Below are 15,044 nucleotides of genomic sequence, written 5' to 3' on the forward strand. Positions count from 1 at the left end.
ACCCAGCTATAAAGTTATATGTGGATTTTCAACTGTGCAGGTGGTCAGTGCCCCAGACCTTGGATTTAAGGGTCAACTATATCATAGGCTGGATGTCTTAAACAGCAGAAACTTATTTTCTCCTATTTCTGTAGGCTGTGCAATCCAAGATCCAGGGTGCCAGCCAGTTAGCTTGCTGGGGAAGGCTGCCTTCTTGATGTCCTCACATGAGCCCTGGACTCTCTTCTTACAAGAGCACCAGCCCTACTGGATTAGGGCTCTCCCTTCGTGAACTCATCTAATCTCAATTACTTCCTGAAGACTCTGTCTCTCTATTCAGTCACATCAGAGCTTAGGGTTTCAACATGAGTTTTGGAGGGGACACAGTTCAGTCCATGGCAGTCACTGGTAGGCAGTAGGAATCATAAGTGATCTTCATTTTCTTTATACATTTCAATATTTTGCAGACTTTCTGCAGTTGAGGATGTTTGGGTGAAACTGGGTTCTACTTCTAGATTCCACTTATATGAGTTACCTAGAGTAGCCAAACGCACAGGGGCAGCACGTTGGAATGGTGATTGCCAAGGGATGGGGGAGGGGAAAGGGAAAGTTAGCATTTAGTGGGTAGAGTTTCAGTTTTTACGAGATGAAAAAAACTGGTGATGAATGTTGGTGATGGTTGCCCAACAATGTGAATGTTCTTACAACCGCTGAACTGGACAGTTGCAAATGATTACGATGGTGAATTGTATGATATGTTATTTTTACCACACATACACACAAAAATTCTCAGCCCTTTCTCCAGAAAGACCAAAAAAAAAAAAAAAAAAGTAGAGAAAACCCACCTCCCTGAAACTTCTAAAAAATATTTATTGCTTTTGGAGTTAAACAGACTGGGTTTACATGCAGTTTCTGTGTTGACCTCATGGTCCGCAGACGTGGGTGTGCATCAGGACTACGAAGGCTTGGTGAACACCCTGAGTTCCTGTTCCGGTGGGTCTGGAATGGGCCTCAGAATCTGGATTTTTGACACACTGCCATGTGATTGAGAAGCCTACGGCAAGTCTTGGTTTTCCTTGTTTAAATGGGTCTGAGAGCCAGTTGTGAGGCTTATCTGAGAGTACCTGATTGAGGAACTCTCAAAATCAATTTTAGTTTCTTCATAGCAAATTTTTTTGTTTATTTTTTCCTTGAATAATTTCTTTTTTTCTCATGTATTTAAGATAATTTTGCACAAACATGAAGAAATAACTTGTTTTTAGAAATATATGTTAAAGTCTTTAAGTATATGAGAAGCATGTAAAATTAACTTTGCTTCTTAGAAGATGAGGATTATTTCAGTCCAATGGCGAGACTAGGGTTGTCTTTGGAACTGATACTTAATATTCAACTTTTTCCTTTTCTAAATTATGTCCTTATGTATGTGTGTGTGTGCGTGTGCATGTGTGATACTCCGGTGAAAGCAAGTGTTAATGGCAACTCCATTCCCTTCATCCCCCTTTCCTATAAAAAAATCCCATCAACAAAACCGCTTGGAAGCCATATATAAATAATTATTCATACCTTGTCAGTTGTTCTCAACTCTTAAGATTTCCACTTTGTGACTGTCCGTAAAGACTAACAAAGGGCAAATGAGCCTGTAGGCCAGTGTTTTTCCTAAACTAAGTTCTATGAAAGAAAGTCTCTAGATGATAACTGTCCAATATGATGGCTACAAGCCACATATTATGGCCATTAGTGCTTGAAATGCATCAGTAGCGATGTACTGTAATTGTAAAGTCCACACCAGATTTTGAAGACTGTGTGTGGAAAAAAACGTAAAATATCTAGTTAATCTAACATTAATGTTGAAACGATTATCTTAAGTACTAAGTAAAATCTTTAAAAATGTCCAAATATTTTTGAGTGTTCTGGACAAAATAAAACACAGTTGACCCTTGAACAATGTGGGGGTTAGGAGCACCAGCTCCGTAGCAGTCAAAAATCCATGTACCACTTTTTATCCCTCCAAACTTAAAATAAGTTATAACCTCCTGTTGAATAGAAGCCTCACTGGTTAACATATATTTGGTATATTTCTTATATGCTGAATTCTTGCAAAAAGCAAGCGAGAAAAAATTGTTAAGAAAACCGTACAGACAAGAAAACACATTTAGAGTACTATACTGTATGTATCCGTATCATAAGCTTACAATATCTTTTCAGAAGATGAATTTTCTTGTCTGTCAATACCTATTTCAGTATTGCCTTATATAAAATGCAGTAGATGTTACATGTCTTTCTAATCAGTTCAGTTCAGTTCAGTCGCTCAGTCGTGTCTGACTCTTTGCAACCCCATGAACCACAGCACTCCAGGCCTCCCTGTCCATCACCAACTCCCGGAGTTTACCCAAACCCATGTCCATTGAGTCGGTGGTGCCATCCAACCATCTCATCCTCTGTCGTCCCCGTCTCCTCCTGCCCTCTATCTTTCCCAGCATCAGGGCTTTTCAGATGAGTCAGCTCTTCGCATCTGGTGGCCAGAGTATTGGAGTTTCAGCTTCAGCATCAGTCCTTCCAATGAACACCCAGGACTGATCTCCTTTAGGATGGACTGGTTGGATCTCCTTGCAGTCCAAGGGACGCTTCAGAGTCTTCTCCAACACCACAATTCAAAAGCATCAATTCTTCGCTGCTCAGCTTTCTTTATAGTCCAACTCTCACATCTATACCTGACTACTGGAAAATCTAGTCTTTCTAATACTAGACATCAAAAATGAAAAGAAAATGTGAAAAAGGTTTATGTATTTATGTGTAGGTATAGTGATTCATGCATTGGTAATGAAGAAGCAGCTATGTGATTGCTTTATGGTGGCCTAATGTCATTGGTCGGAGAAGGCGATGGCACCCCACTCCAGTACTCTTGCCTGGAAAATCCCATGGACAAAGGAGCCTGGTAGGCTGCAGTCCATGGGATCGCAGAAGAGTCGGACACGACTGAGCGACTTCGCTTTCACTTTTCACTTTCATGCATTGGAAAAGGAAATGGCAACCCACTCCAGGGTTCTTGCCTGGAGAATCCCAGGGACAGGGGAGCCTGGTGGGCTGCCGTCTATCGGGTCGCGCAGAGTCGGACACGACTGAAGCGACTTAGCAGAATGTCATTGGTATGATGACTTCACAGTAGCCCAGCCTCTATGTTAATGAATGAATCATTATCAAATGTTGATGGCATACAGTAACAGTCATATTCATAATACAGTATTGGAAACATTGTTATATTTTTCTTAAAAAAAAAAACCCATGATGATAGGCAGATATGCAGGTTCTCCCGTTACAAGAGAGAGAGGCATATTTTATGGTTATGTAGGGAATGATGCTGAAGCTGAAACTCCAGTACTTTGGCCACCTCATGCAAAGAGTTGACTCATTGGAAAAAACTAGAATGCTGGGAGGGATTGGAGGCAGGAGGAGAAGGGACAACGGAGGATGAGATGGCTGGATGGCATCACTGACTCAATGGACGTGAGTCTGAGTGAACTCTGGGAGTTGGTGATGGACAGGGAGGCCTGGCGTGCTGTGATTCATGGGGTCGCAAGTCAGATCCGACTGAGCAACTGAACTGAACTGAACTGAATTGTTTGAAAGCAAAGTTACAAAATGGGAAGAATAGAAACATCATTAACTTTGTGTTAACTATCACTCACCTATCCCTGTGTAAGGATGGGCTATCCATATACAAGTCTTGCATATGATGTTCTGCATGTATATATTTGTAAATGTATCAGAAAACACCTGTGTATAAATGGACCTTCACAGTTCAAACCTATATTGTTCAAGGATCAACTGTGTATTAAAACAAATTACACTGTAAAAATTTTACTGCTAGAAAATTTTAAATCTCAAAATGTGTGCCTCTCACTCGTGCCTCGTGGTGTTTCTGTTGGACAGCTCTGCTGCTCTAGACCCACGGGAGTTCATGGGTGTTGGGAGTGAACTTGGGAGAGAATGGAGGGGTCTGGGGCAAAGTCAGTGGGGGAAACAGTGACTTTTTAAAAGCAGGTGATCTGATGTGCACATACGAGAAGGGTATGTGATAATGTAGCATCTCCCAAAGTTACTTCATTATGGAGCCTCTTCCAGCCTTTTCTATTGAAAAGACTCCTCTCCCCCAAGTCTTACATGGAAAAAAAGACTGTAAAATGTCAGCCACAGTGTTCCCACAGCTCCTTTACCCAAGCCAGTTCTAATATATTTCTCCCTGCTTTTCACAGTGATAGATTTACAATAATGTGCTTCACTTTTCTCAGCAAAAATTCCAAGTTGATTTAAAATTTTAGAATTTTAATTGATGGAATAGTGAGGGTTTTTGCTGTGGGAGAAAATGTTTTTTAAGATTCTCACCGAATCTCACCATGCCAAATGACACGGGAAAATGTTGACAGAAATCAGACCTTCCAAGAATCATGTTTCCACTCACAGAGATGAGCACCAGCATGGGCTTGGGAGTTAGAGATTTGAGTTCAAACCTCTTGTCCCACTGCTTGTAAACTACAATGTTGGGCAAGTGTCTTACATTCTCTCCTACAGGGATAATGATTCATACATCTCAAGACTGTTAGAAGGGTTAGAACTATGTAAAGTACATGGCAGGGGGGAAGGCGCTTACCGTTAGCTGCTGCTACAGTTTTTATCATGTCATGTCCCTTCATACATTAATAGTAATTAATGTTAATTTATATTTTTATAATAGTAATAATAATTAATTGTAAAAAAGGCTTGTTATTATTGTAAATGTCCATGCTAGGATATGTTTATTTTCGTGCACATTGATAATGCTTTCTACAGTTTGGAAAATTATTTCAGAGGTCTTGCCTTTCCAATAAGATTATCAGTTTCTTGAGAGCTGGGACATATATACTTGTGTGGGGTCTTTTGTATTTCTTTAATCCTGTACCCTGCCCTTCCAGCACATGCTTATTTAACAAGTAAATAATCATTGAATCAAGTCATCATTACTATTAGTACGATAAATTACAGTACTGCGTAACATATCATGCTATTTTAATGTACTTTCTTAAAGAAAAATTGTGATACTAATGATCTGAGGATTATTAACAAAATTTGCACTCTTTCATTAGAAGTTTAAGGAAAAGTTAAATAATAACAAACCTTCATACAAAAGTGATTTTTACTAAGTGAGGCAAAGTCAAAGAACTTAAAATATTTAAAGAGGTAAATAAGAGGTTCTATAGGCAAGACTATTAAGACACAATGAGGCAAGAAAAATTTATTCTAATTTGTCCAAAAGAGCAATATTGAATAATGGCACTAATAGTGCTATGAGTCTGTCGTATTTCAGAGTCTGTCCTATTTCAAATGACCCAGAAGTAATAGAAGAAGGTCAAACTGAATGAAAAGTCTTTACTTCTTTCCTAAGGAAAAGGGTTGTGTTGTAGCCACAAGTATCTCAGAAGAAGGGACTGTGTTCTAAGCAGGTCATACAGTTTTCCCAACCCCATTTACTTCTTTTGTTTTTTAAACTTTTTATTTTGTATTGGAGTATAGCTGGTTAACCATGTTGTGGTTGTTTCAGGTGAATAGTGAAGGGACTCAGCCATATATATACACACATATCCACTCTCCCCCAAACTGCCCTCCCATCCAGGCTGCCACATAACACTGAGCAGAATTCCCTGTGCTAGCAGGTCCTCGATGGTTTAACTTGTCCATCTCAGACTCCCCGTTTCTTCCCCTGGCAACCATAAGTTTGTTCTGTGTGAGTCTCTTTCTGTTTTGTAAATTCATTTGTGTCATTTCTTTTTAGATTCCACATATAAGGGATGTCATATGATATTTCTCCTTTTCTGTCTGACTTGCTTCACTCAGTATCACAATCTCTAGGTCCATCCATGTTGCTGCAAACAACGTTCTTTCGTTCTGTTTTTATGGCTGAGTAATATTCCATTGTGTGTGTGTGTGTGTGTGTGTGTGTGTGTGTGTGTGTGTGTGTGTATAAATACTACATCTCTTTATCCATTCCTCTGTCGATGGACATTAAGGTTGCTTCCATGTCTTGGCTATTATTGTAAACAGTGCCCCAAGACTATTTACTTCTAGCACATATGGCTGCCACCTTCAGAATGATGTGGTTTTAATTTCTAAAATCTTTTAATTACACTGAGTTGGCCTTAAAAAAGAAATGCATTTTCATTCTTAGATCTCCAGAGGCTGTTTCTAAATTACTTGACTCTCTTATATGAAGGTTCAATAATCTATAGTGGGATAGCCCAGAAGTGAGTATAGACAAAGGTGTTAATTTAGATATGTGTTCAGTTCCAAACATTCATGTAAAAACTGGAAAAGGTAATGATTATGTGACTATTTTCCTGCATTGAACATTTGGGAGAATGAAGTACAAATTTTGACTAAGCTTTCCAGAAAGAAAAAAAAAACCAACTTGTTGCAAGTTTATCGGATGGAACTTGTAACTCACTCTGGTCCAAGGCTGAGAATGTTGATGGTCTTTTCCACTGCAGTGTCAGGCTTTTTAAATTGTAAAATGCATTTCTGTCGCTCTCTACTAAGCTTGCAGAAAACTAGGTTACTTGACCTTCCTCCCTCAGAGAATTCTTTGATAACTTTGGTGATGGTGAAGAGTGTCCTTTCTGCATTGTGAAAGTTGGCAGCTTGCTGCTGCTATGCTGTGTATCTGGCAGCACCTTCAGCATCTTTGTATCGCAAAAAAGTACAGTGTGTAGAAATGGCCACTGTGGGCTTAGCAAGTCTAAAAATATCTTGTGAATTATATTCAGATGTTCAGAATCCCATTGTGTTTGTTACTGGATTGAGTTTATTTGTTTCACATGTTGAACAAACTATGTTGGACCCTAGCAGGGCAAGGGCTCCATGCTCTGGGTAGAATTGGGAAGAGGGAGGCCCATGAATTTGGATATGAAAAAAGTCACATTTTAACTGGTCACATGGGTCCTCTCCATCCCCCAAAGGAAGATGAGGTAATCTGCCACACAGACCCCTTCTGTCCCCGATAGATGGGTTACCTAAGCCTGAAGTAATCCTTTTTGTTTATGACTTTCTTGTCTTGCCTTTAAAAATCTTCCCTTTCTGTAGCCCTGCTCAATGGAGGGGATGTTGCATGATTCATGAATCATTCAATAAAGCCAGTTAGATCTTTTAAAGGAAAAAAAAATAAATTGCATGTTATTTTCACTAGACTCCAGTTGAAATCTATTATTTCCTAAATCTATAAGTAAAAGGCCACTAGCCACAGTATTATTGATATTAACAGTGCCTGGAAATATTACTTGTAGAAATATTATCTATCATATTACATTTGCCGATATCTTGAAAGATTACTGTCTCCTAAATGATAGTAGTTACTAGACTCACCACTGTGTATGTGTGTGCATTAAGTCGCTTCAGTCATGTCTGACTCTTTGTGACCCTGTGGATTCTAGCCCACCAATCTCCTCTGTCCATGGGATTTCCCAGGCAAGAATACTGGAGCGGGTTGCCATGCCCTCCTCCAGGAGACTCACCACTTCATCTAGTATATTAATACATCGATGAAAAACCTTGTATACAACTCTCTTACAATATTTTTATAACCCTATTTCAAAAAATCTTCCATATATTATGCATTTTGAAATATTACTCTGAGGAGGGATCCATAGGTTTCACCAGACAGCCAAAAGGCACACCCAGGGTTAAGAACCCTCCTTCCTTCGTGTGATGATTTCTTTCTATTAATACATCTGTGCCCATTGGTAGTTGTGGGGTGATCTGCCTCAGCTTCTTCCACCCCACTGATTGTTGGGGTTAATTTTAACTGATGAATCATGGGTCCCTCATTTCCCCTCATTGAGCATCTGTGCTGATGCTGCCAGCTCGAGGGAGAGGATACTTTTCCAGAAATAGGAAGATTTTTAATCATAGATGTACAACTAGTTATTTTCCAGCAAACCCTTTTGGGTATTTTTTAAAGTAGGAATATTCATAGATGATTTTTGTGTGTGTGGTAAAATATACGTGACACAAAACCTACCATTTTAGCCATTTGAAGTACAGTTCTGTGACATTACATACTTTCACATTGTCGTGTGTTTATCACTACCATTTTTCCCAGAACTTTTTCATCTTCCTTAACTGAAACTTTGTATCTTATGGTATTTTGGTTGAAATAACTGGCAATTTAAATTCCAGGTCACATGGCATTTCTTAAAGTTTGTAAAAAAATTCACACTAGATGGAAGTTTGTTTCTTAAATGGAGTTTAGCAGAGTGAGATTAATTCAACTTCTTTACAGTTTTTGTAGAAACCGGGAGATCTTTATTGGCATAATATACCACATGTATATTTGCTGATATTCTTTTTGAAATGGTTTTTAAGGTTTAAAAAGTTCCCTATATTTTCTTCTCCTTAAAAAGTGGACTTCATGTGTACATCTTCCTTTTGAGCCTGCTTTTATAAAAGGGAATCTTCAGCATGTCTTCCTTGGTAACATTGTTGACTTTGTAAAATGGAATTTTGTTTGTTAATATTGTTAGTTGTTTTTATAGAGCTTGTTTTTCTTGGAACATACCATAAAACCAAAATATTTTTAATGTTACTCATTGACCGACAGCAGTAAGAGTCAGGAGTTTGCGTAATAACTTTAACTGGATTGCTAATACTAAAGCTCAATAAAAGAAAAATAGTTTTGTTTATAATTACTGCCATTTCAAAGTATTTTAAAAAGCAGTTCTATAGAGACAATAACATGTACAAACTATGCTAACACAGAGCAATGGTGTCCTATTATATTTGAGGAAATACAAAGAGCTGGCTTCCCTGGTGGCTCAGATCGTAAAGCATCTGCCTGCAATGCGGGAGACCCGGGTTCAGTCCCTGGGTTGGGAAAATCCCCTGGAGAAGGAAGTGGCAACCCACTTCAGTATTCTTGCCTGGAGAATTCCCGTAGACAGAGGAGCCTGGTGGGCTCCAGTCCATGGGTCACAAAGAGTCACACAAAACTTTGATTTTTTAAATAGCTTATTATCATATTGTACTCTAGTGAATTTTGTGACTGTGGGATGGAAATGCAGATGGCAGTCCTTTCTCTGTATTTATGACTGGTATCATGCAGTCATATCCACTGTTTTTCAAAATAAAAAAAATTGCATTGGATTTTTCTTTTACTTCATTTAAAAGAAAAGTTCTCTAAAAGAAATCCTTTTCTTTTAGAAAAAACACAAATGACTCAGTAAATCTCCATTTAATAAAATATATTTTTCTGAATGAAACTAGAAATTTAAAAAGTGTCAAGGGCAGTTTGTGTTTAATATCCAGGTAGTTTGTTTTTATGGAGAGGATGCAAGTAAGACTTATTTTTGGCTTTCTTGTTTTTAATTCCTGTTCCTAAAATTTTGGCTAATGCGTTTTTGGTTGATCCGTAACCAGGTTTGTCTTCATGAGTGTTTATTTCACCGTTGGCATTGCTTCCTTTTGCTAAGTCAGATTCTCACTGGAGCCAATTCTCTGAATGACTGATTATTTTTAGTGGAAGACAGTAATAAATATGGCAATCAGTGATTAAAACAAATTGACCTTTTGTTTGGAAGTATAATAGAGTTCTTTGATTGAAATGTAGTAGTATAGCTGAAGAGAACTGACTCATTTTTTTTAGTACTTATTATTCTATGTAGTGATACATTGTGAATTATCACAAGGATAGTTTCAACTTAACTTTACTTATTTGCATTTAGCAGCAATTAGGACAGAAGCATTTCTTGGTCATTTCTCAGTCATTTCCTGTGTATTGTTTTCCATCGTCATTAAAATCTTGTCAATTATAAAACACAGTAAAGACATTACGAAAACATTTTTGGCAGAGCATCTGTTTTTCCTATATTGTAGAGTTGGGATTTTTTTTTTTCCTGTAAAATCTAGTGTTGATGCCCTCAAAAACCCTACATGGCTTTGCCAGAGGCTCTTCATCTTTTACTTCTGAGTCTTTTAATGAACACAGCTATTATTAATATAATAAATTAACTGCTCAAAATTTGGGGACTCTCAGAATTATTTTATGTTCATGTTCAGTGCATAAATCCCTGTTTTAAGGAAGTTTATTAAATATCATGAGCTTTGTAGGTGGCGCTAGTGATAAAGAACCTGCCTGCCTGTGCAGGAGACTTAAAGAGGCACAGGTTTGATCCCTGGGTCAGGAAGATCCCCAGGAGGAGGGCATAGCAGCCCACTCCTAAATTCTTGCCTGGAGAATCCCATTGACAGAGGAGCCTGGTAGGCCACAGTCCATGGGGTCACAAAGAGCTGGACACGACTTAACTGACTTACACATACACACATTAAATATTAACAGGGTTATCATGGAAGGATACACAATATTTTTTATCATATGGATCTTAAAAAATGACATTTCCTTATGTGTCAGAGAGATGAACCATCTGATCTGAAGCAGAGATGGGGAAATCAGTCAACCTTGCAAGGCTTTTTCTCCCCAGCAGGAATACCTGGCTCGATAGATCAGGGCCCAGCATAAGCCAGGGCATCCTGAATGACCAACCCTGCCTTCAAATCCTGTGCTCTGTGGTTGTGCTGAAGTGCTCCTGTGTAGCCTAGCTGCATGTTCTTGGAAACCAAATGATAAGGAACTGATATCGCCCCTGAAAAACTGAAGACTAAAATTTTAAGTAATTCAACTAACAGAACATGTTTATGGGCACATTTGTATCAGGTATTGCACTAAACTCTGGTGACATGAAGATGGAAAGAATTGACCTGGCTTTCATGGAACTTGTGAGCTAATAAAGGAATCAGAAAAGCAAGGTTTTGTGATACACATGTCAGATCTAGTAAAATGTCAAGTGTGCTGTAGGGATACAAATAAATAAGGAGTTTTGCTTCAGTAAATTTTTTTTTTTTTTTTTAAGAAAGGCATGGGCTTCCCTGATGGCTCAGTGGTAAAGAAATTGCTTACTAATGCAAGAGACACAGGTTCAATCTGTGGTCCAGGAAGACCCCACATGTCTCAGAGCAGCTAAGCCCATGCACCACAGCTACTGAACCTGCGTGCCCTAGAGCCTTTGCTCCACAACGAGAAGCCCCATGCACGCAACTAGAGACTGCTCCCCACTTGCTGAACTAGAGAGAAGCCCGCATAGCAACGAAGACTCCATACAGTCATAAATAAATAAATGTATATTAAGAAAAAGGCAAAATCATTTTACTCAAAACCTTAAAAGATAAGGAGATATTGTCAGTTGACCACTTGGAGATTGGCAGAAAGGTCTTTTATCTTCTAAGTAAAGAGAAAAGTGCAAAGCCAAAAAATTTGAAAAAGTAACATGTTAAATTTAGGGGACATTAAATGGTCAAGATGGCAAAGAAGCAAGGAGGCCAGAGCCTGTTGTAATGGGCCAGGGCTTTCAGTTCACTGATAAAACCATGCAGTCTAAAAGTTGCTTGCCTTTAGGATGGGAGAATTCACTGTACTCTTATAGCATTTTATACTTCTTTTGTTTACATTTGGCTTCTGCTTTTAGTTGGGTATAAAGTCTTCTTTCATAGGCATAAAGCACAGGCATAATGAAGTTAATCACCCAGAACAGTGTCTGATCAATGTGAAAAGACATGGTTGTCGCTTTTAGAATTCCGGTTTAAAGGACTTCCCTGGTGGCTCAGTGGATAAGAATCTGCCTGCCAATGCAGGAGACATGGATTCAATCCCTGGTCCAGGAAGATTCCACATGGTGAGGAGCAACTAAGCCCGTGGGCCACAGCTGCTGAGCCCATGTGCTGCCACTACTGAAGCCTGCACGCCTAGAGCCTGTGCTCTGCGGCGAGAGAGGCCACCGCAATGAGACGCCCATGCGCTGCAACGAAGGGTAGACCCCGCTTGCTGTAGCTAGAGAAAGCCCTCGCACAAAGCAACAAAGCCCCAGTGTAGCCAAAAATAAATATAGAATTCTGAGAAGACCCAGGAGACAACCTAAGGTTGTCAGAGAGAGACTCACAAAGGTAGAGTCAAACCAAGTTTTGAATAATGGATGGAATTTCAGTAGATGCAGAAGAGGAAGAACATTTCAGGTAAGAAAATTGTCACCTGGACAAGGGCAGATGCTGGGAAAGTGTGCATTGTATTCGGGGGCTAGAAGAGTGGCTGTTTGACCAGAAATAGAGGGCAGGGGAATAGTGGGACGTAACTTAGCCCCACTGTAGATTCTAGATTTAAACATAACTCTTTGCTTTCCACTTTAGATTGCTCTCCCATAGGAATAACCTGGTGTCCAAAATAAGCATGCTTTCTTGGAAAACTGGTGTGTCTGATCCTGTTGCAGGGTTTTCCATTATGTGGCCGACATACTGGAAAGGGTGAGAAGTTCAATTCAAAAACTGTTCATTGATCACAACAAGATACCATCCCACACCTGTTAGGATGGTTGCTATCAGTCAAGTAATGACAAGTGTTGGTGTGGATAAAGACAGAAGCAACCCTCATGCACTGTTGGTACGAATATACACTGGTGCAGCCACTGTGGAAGACAGTATGGCAGGTCCTAAAAGAGTTAAAAATAGAGCCACCATAGGATCCAGCAGCCCCACTTCTAGATGGATGTTTTGATGGAAATGGAATCACCGTCTTGAAGAGATATCTACACCCTCATTTTCATTGCAGCATTATTCACAGTAGCCAAGATATGGAAACATCCCAAGGGTCTGCTGGTGGATGGATGGATAAAGAGATTGTTACATGTAAACATAAACATATGGATAGTTGGATGTATACAGAGACACACACAATGGAGTGTTATTCAACCACAAAAAGAAGGAAATCCTGCCATTTTGTAACAAAATGGATGTAACATAAACGAAGTGAAATAAGTCAGACAAAGATATCTCATTTATAGGTAGAATCTTAAACTTGTAGAAATAGAGTAGATCGGTGGTTGCCAGGGACTGGGGTGAGGGGTGGAAATGGGATGTTGGTCAAAGAGTACAAACTTTCAGTTAAAGATGAGTAAGTTCTGGGGATCTAATGTATAACATGGTGACTATAGTTACTAAAATATTTTAGACCTGCAATTTCTTGAGAGAGTAGACTTTAAATGTACTCACTATACCAAAAAAAAAAAATAACTATATGAGGTGATGGATGTGTGTGTAGTAATCATTTCATATTAATAGACTATGTCAGATCATCAGACTGTACACCTTAAACTTACATGGTCTTATTTATCAATTATATCTCAATAAAGCTAAGGATGTTCATTGAGCTCCTGACATGTGCCAGGCACTGATCTGAGGTTCATGAGTGATCGGACAAACCTCTGCCCTGGTGGAGCTGACGTCCTAATGCAAATATAAGTGAAGAGGGGAAGAGAGAGAGAAATTATTTGAGAGGGAGGAGTAGAAAGGGACAGGTATGAGGGTGGTCGAGAGTGATGCACCCTCAAATGAAATTTCACCCACAGCATTTCCTTCAGCCAGATCACCAAGAAGCAACCCTTCACCTGAGTCTGGAGGGTGGGTAGCCTCAGTGTGGGTCTCTGAGCTGACCAGAGGTCTTTGTTTGAAGGTCTCCCCTGCCTGGTGCAGAAAGGAAGAGCCTCTTGATGAAAGTGAAAGAGACGAGTGAAAAAGCTGGCTTAAAACTCAACATGCAGAAAACTAAGATCATGGCATCTGGTCCCATCACTTCATGGCAAACAGATGGGGAAACAATGGAAACAGTAACAGACTTTATTTTGGGGGGCTCCAAAATCACTGCAGATGGTGACTGCAGTCATGAAATTAGAAGACACTTGCTCTTTGGAAGAAAACTTAGAATATTAAAAAGCAGAGACATTACTTTGTCCACAAAGGTCCATCTAGTCAAGGCTATGGTTTTTCCAGTGGTCATGTATGGATGCGAGATTTGGACTATAAAGAAAACTGAGCGCTAAAGAACTGATGCTTTTGAACTGTGGTGTTGGAGAAGACTCTTGAGAGTCCCTTGGACTGCAAGGGGATCCAGCCAGTCCATGCTAAAGGAAATCAGTCCTGAATATTAATTGGAAGGACTGAGGCTGAAGCTGAAACTCCAATACTTTAGCCACCTGATGCGAAGAACTGACTCATTGGAAAAGACCCTGATGCTGGGAAAAATTGAAGGCAGGAGGAGAAGGGAACAATGGAGGATGAGATGGTTGGATGGCATCAACGACTTGATGGACATGAGTGTGAGTAAACTCCAGGAGTTGGTGATGGACAGGGAGGCTTGGCATGCTGCAGTCCATGGGGTCGCAAAGAGTTGGACACGACTGAGCAACTGAACTGGACTGCCTGCTGGGGGGCCAGATTTCCCCAGTTTGCCTGAAATATGCCCAAGTATGTGCTGTGACAGGGAAAAAGAGGGACCAACCTCAGGGGCCCAGGGAGAAAGCCCCCTAAAACCCTAGATTCCTGGTGGACCATAATCTCTGGAGTGGGCCGGGGAGACAGGATTCCATGTTTTTGATAACTGACTCCAGTCCATGTTTTGTGAAGCAAATCCCAGACATCTTAAAAGTTAGTTCATTCGTGCCTATTTCAATGTGAGCTCTCTAAAAGGTATGAGTTCTTTTTAAAAATGTGACCCAAATGTCATTATTACACCTACAAATTTTATTGGGATGCAATATATTTAACATGTTACTAGTAATTGCAAATTTTCAATGCTGGTGGACCTTGGGAAATTTTACATTTGTGAGGATTAAACTAGAATTATGTGAATTTTCAAGACAACACCTTTGGGAACACAATCTTTACACAAATCGCAGCTGCCCTACATTTAAACCCCAAATATTTATTCAGTATTTATTATATCTGTTTATGTGCTATTTGCTGGGGATGTGAAGATGAATATGACAAGATTCCTGATTTTGAGGGTACAGTTCAGTTCAGTCGCTCAGTTGTGTCTGACTCTTTGCGATCCCATGGACTGCAGCATGCCAGGCCTCCCTGTCCATCACCAACTCCTGGAGCCTGCTCAAACTCATGTCCATCGAGTTGGTAATGGCATCCACCCATCTCATCCTCTGGCACCCCCT

General features: G+C 39.8%; 1 protein-coding gene across 9 annotated transcripts in view; it reads left to right on the plus strand.

Annotated features, from left to right (window-relative positions):
• BICRAL (BICRA like chromatin remodeling complex associated protein) overlaps nt 1-15,044 on the plus strand; it is a 77,697-nt gene that overhangs the window by 15,164 nt on the left and 47,489 nt on the right. For 3 of the 9 annotated variants that reach the window (XM_060403190.1, XM_060403192.1, XM_060403194.1), the window contains exon 1: nt 1-14,195. This exon is cut by the window's left edge and continues 15,164 nt beyond it. The exons of the other annotated variants lie outside the window; for them this stretch is intronic. In XM_060403190.1, coding sequence (XP_060259173.1) covers nt 14,147-14,195 — 49 coding nt within the window. In that variant the 5' untranslated portion in view covers nt 1-14,146. The remainder of the gene's footprint in view (nt 14,196-15,044) is intronic. 9 annotated transcript variants of the gene reach the window in all.

This window comes from Ovis aries, chromosome 20 (assembly GCF_016772045.2).
Source record: "Ovis aries strain OAR_USU_Benz2616 breed Rambouillet chromosome 20, ARS-UI_Ramb_v3.0, whole genome shotgun sequence".
NCBI classification, from domain to species: domain Eukaryota; kingdom Metazoa; phylum Chordata; class Mammalia; order Artiodactyla; family Bovidae; genus Ovis; species Ovis aries.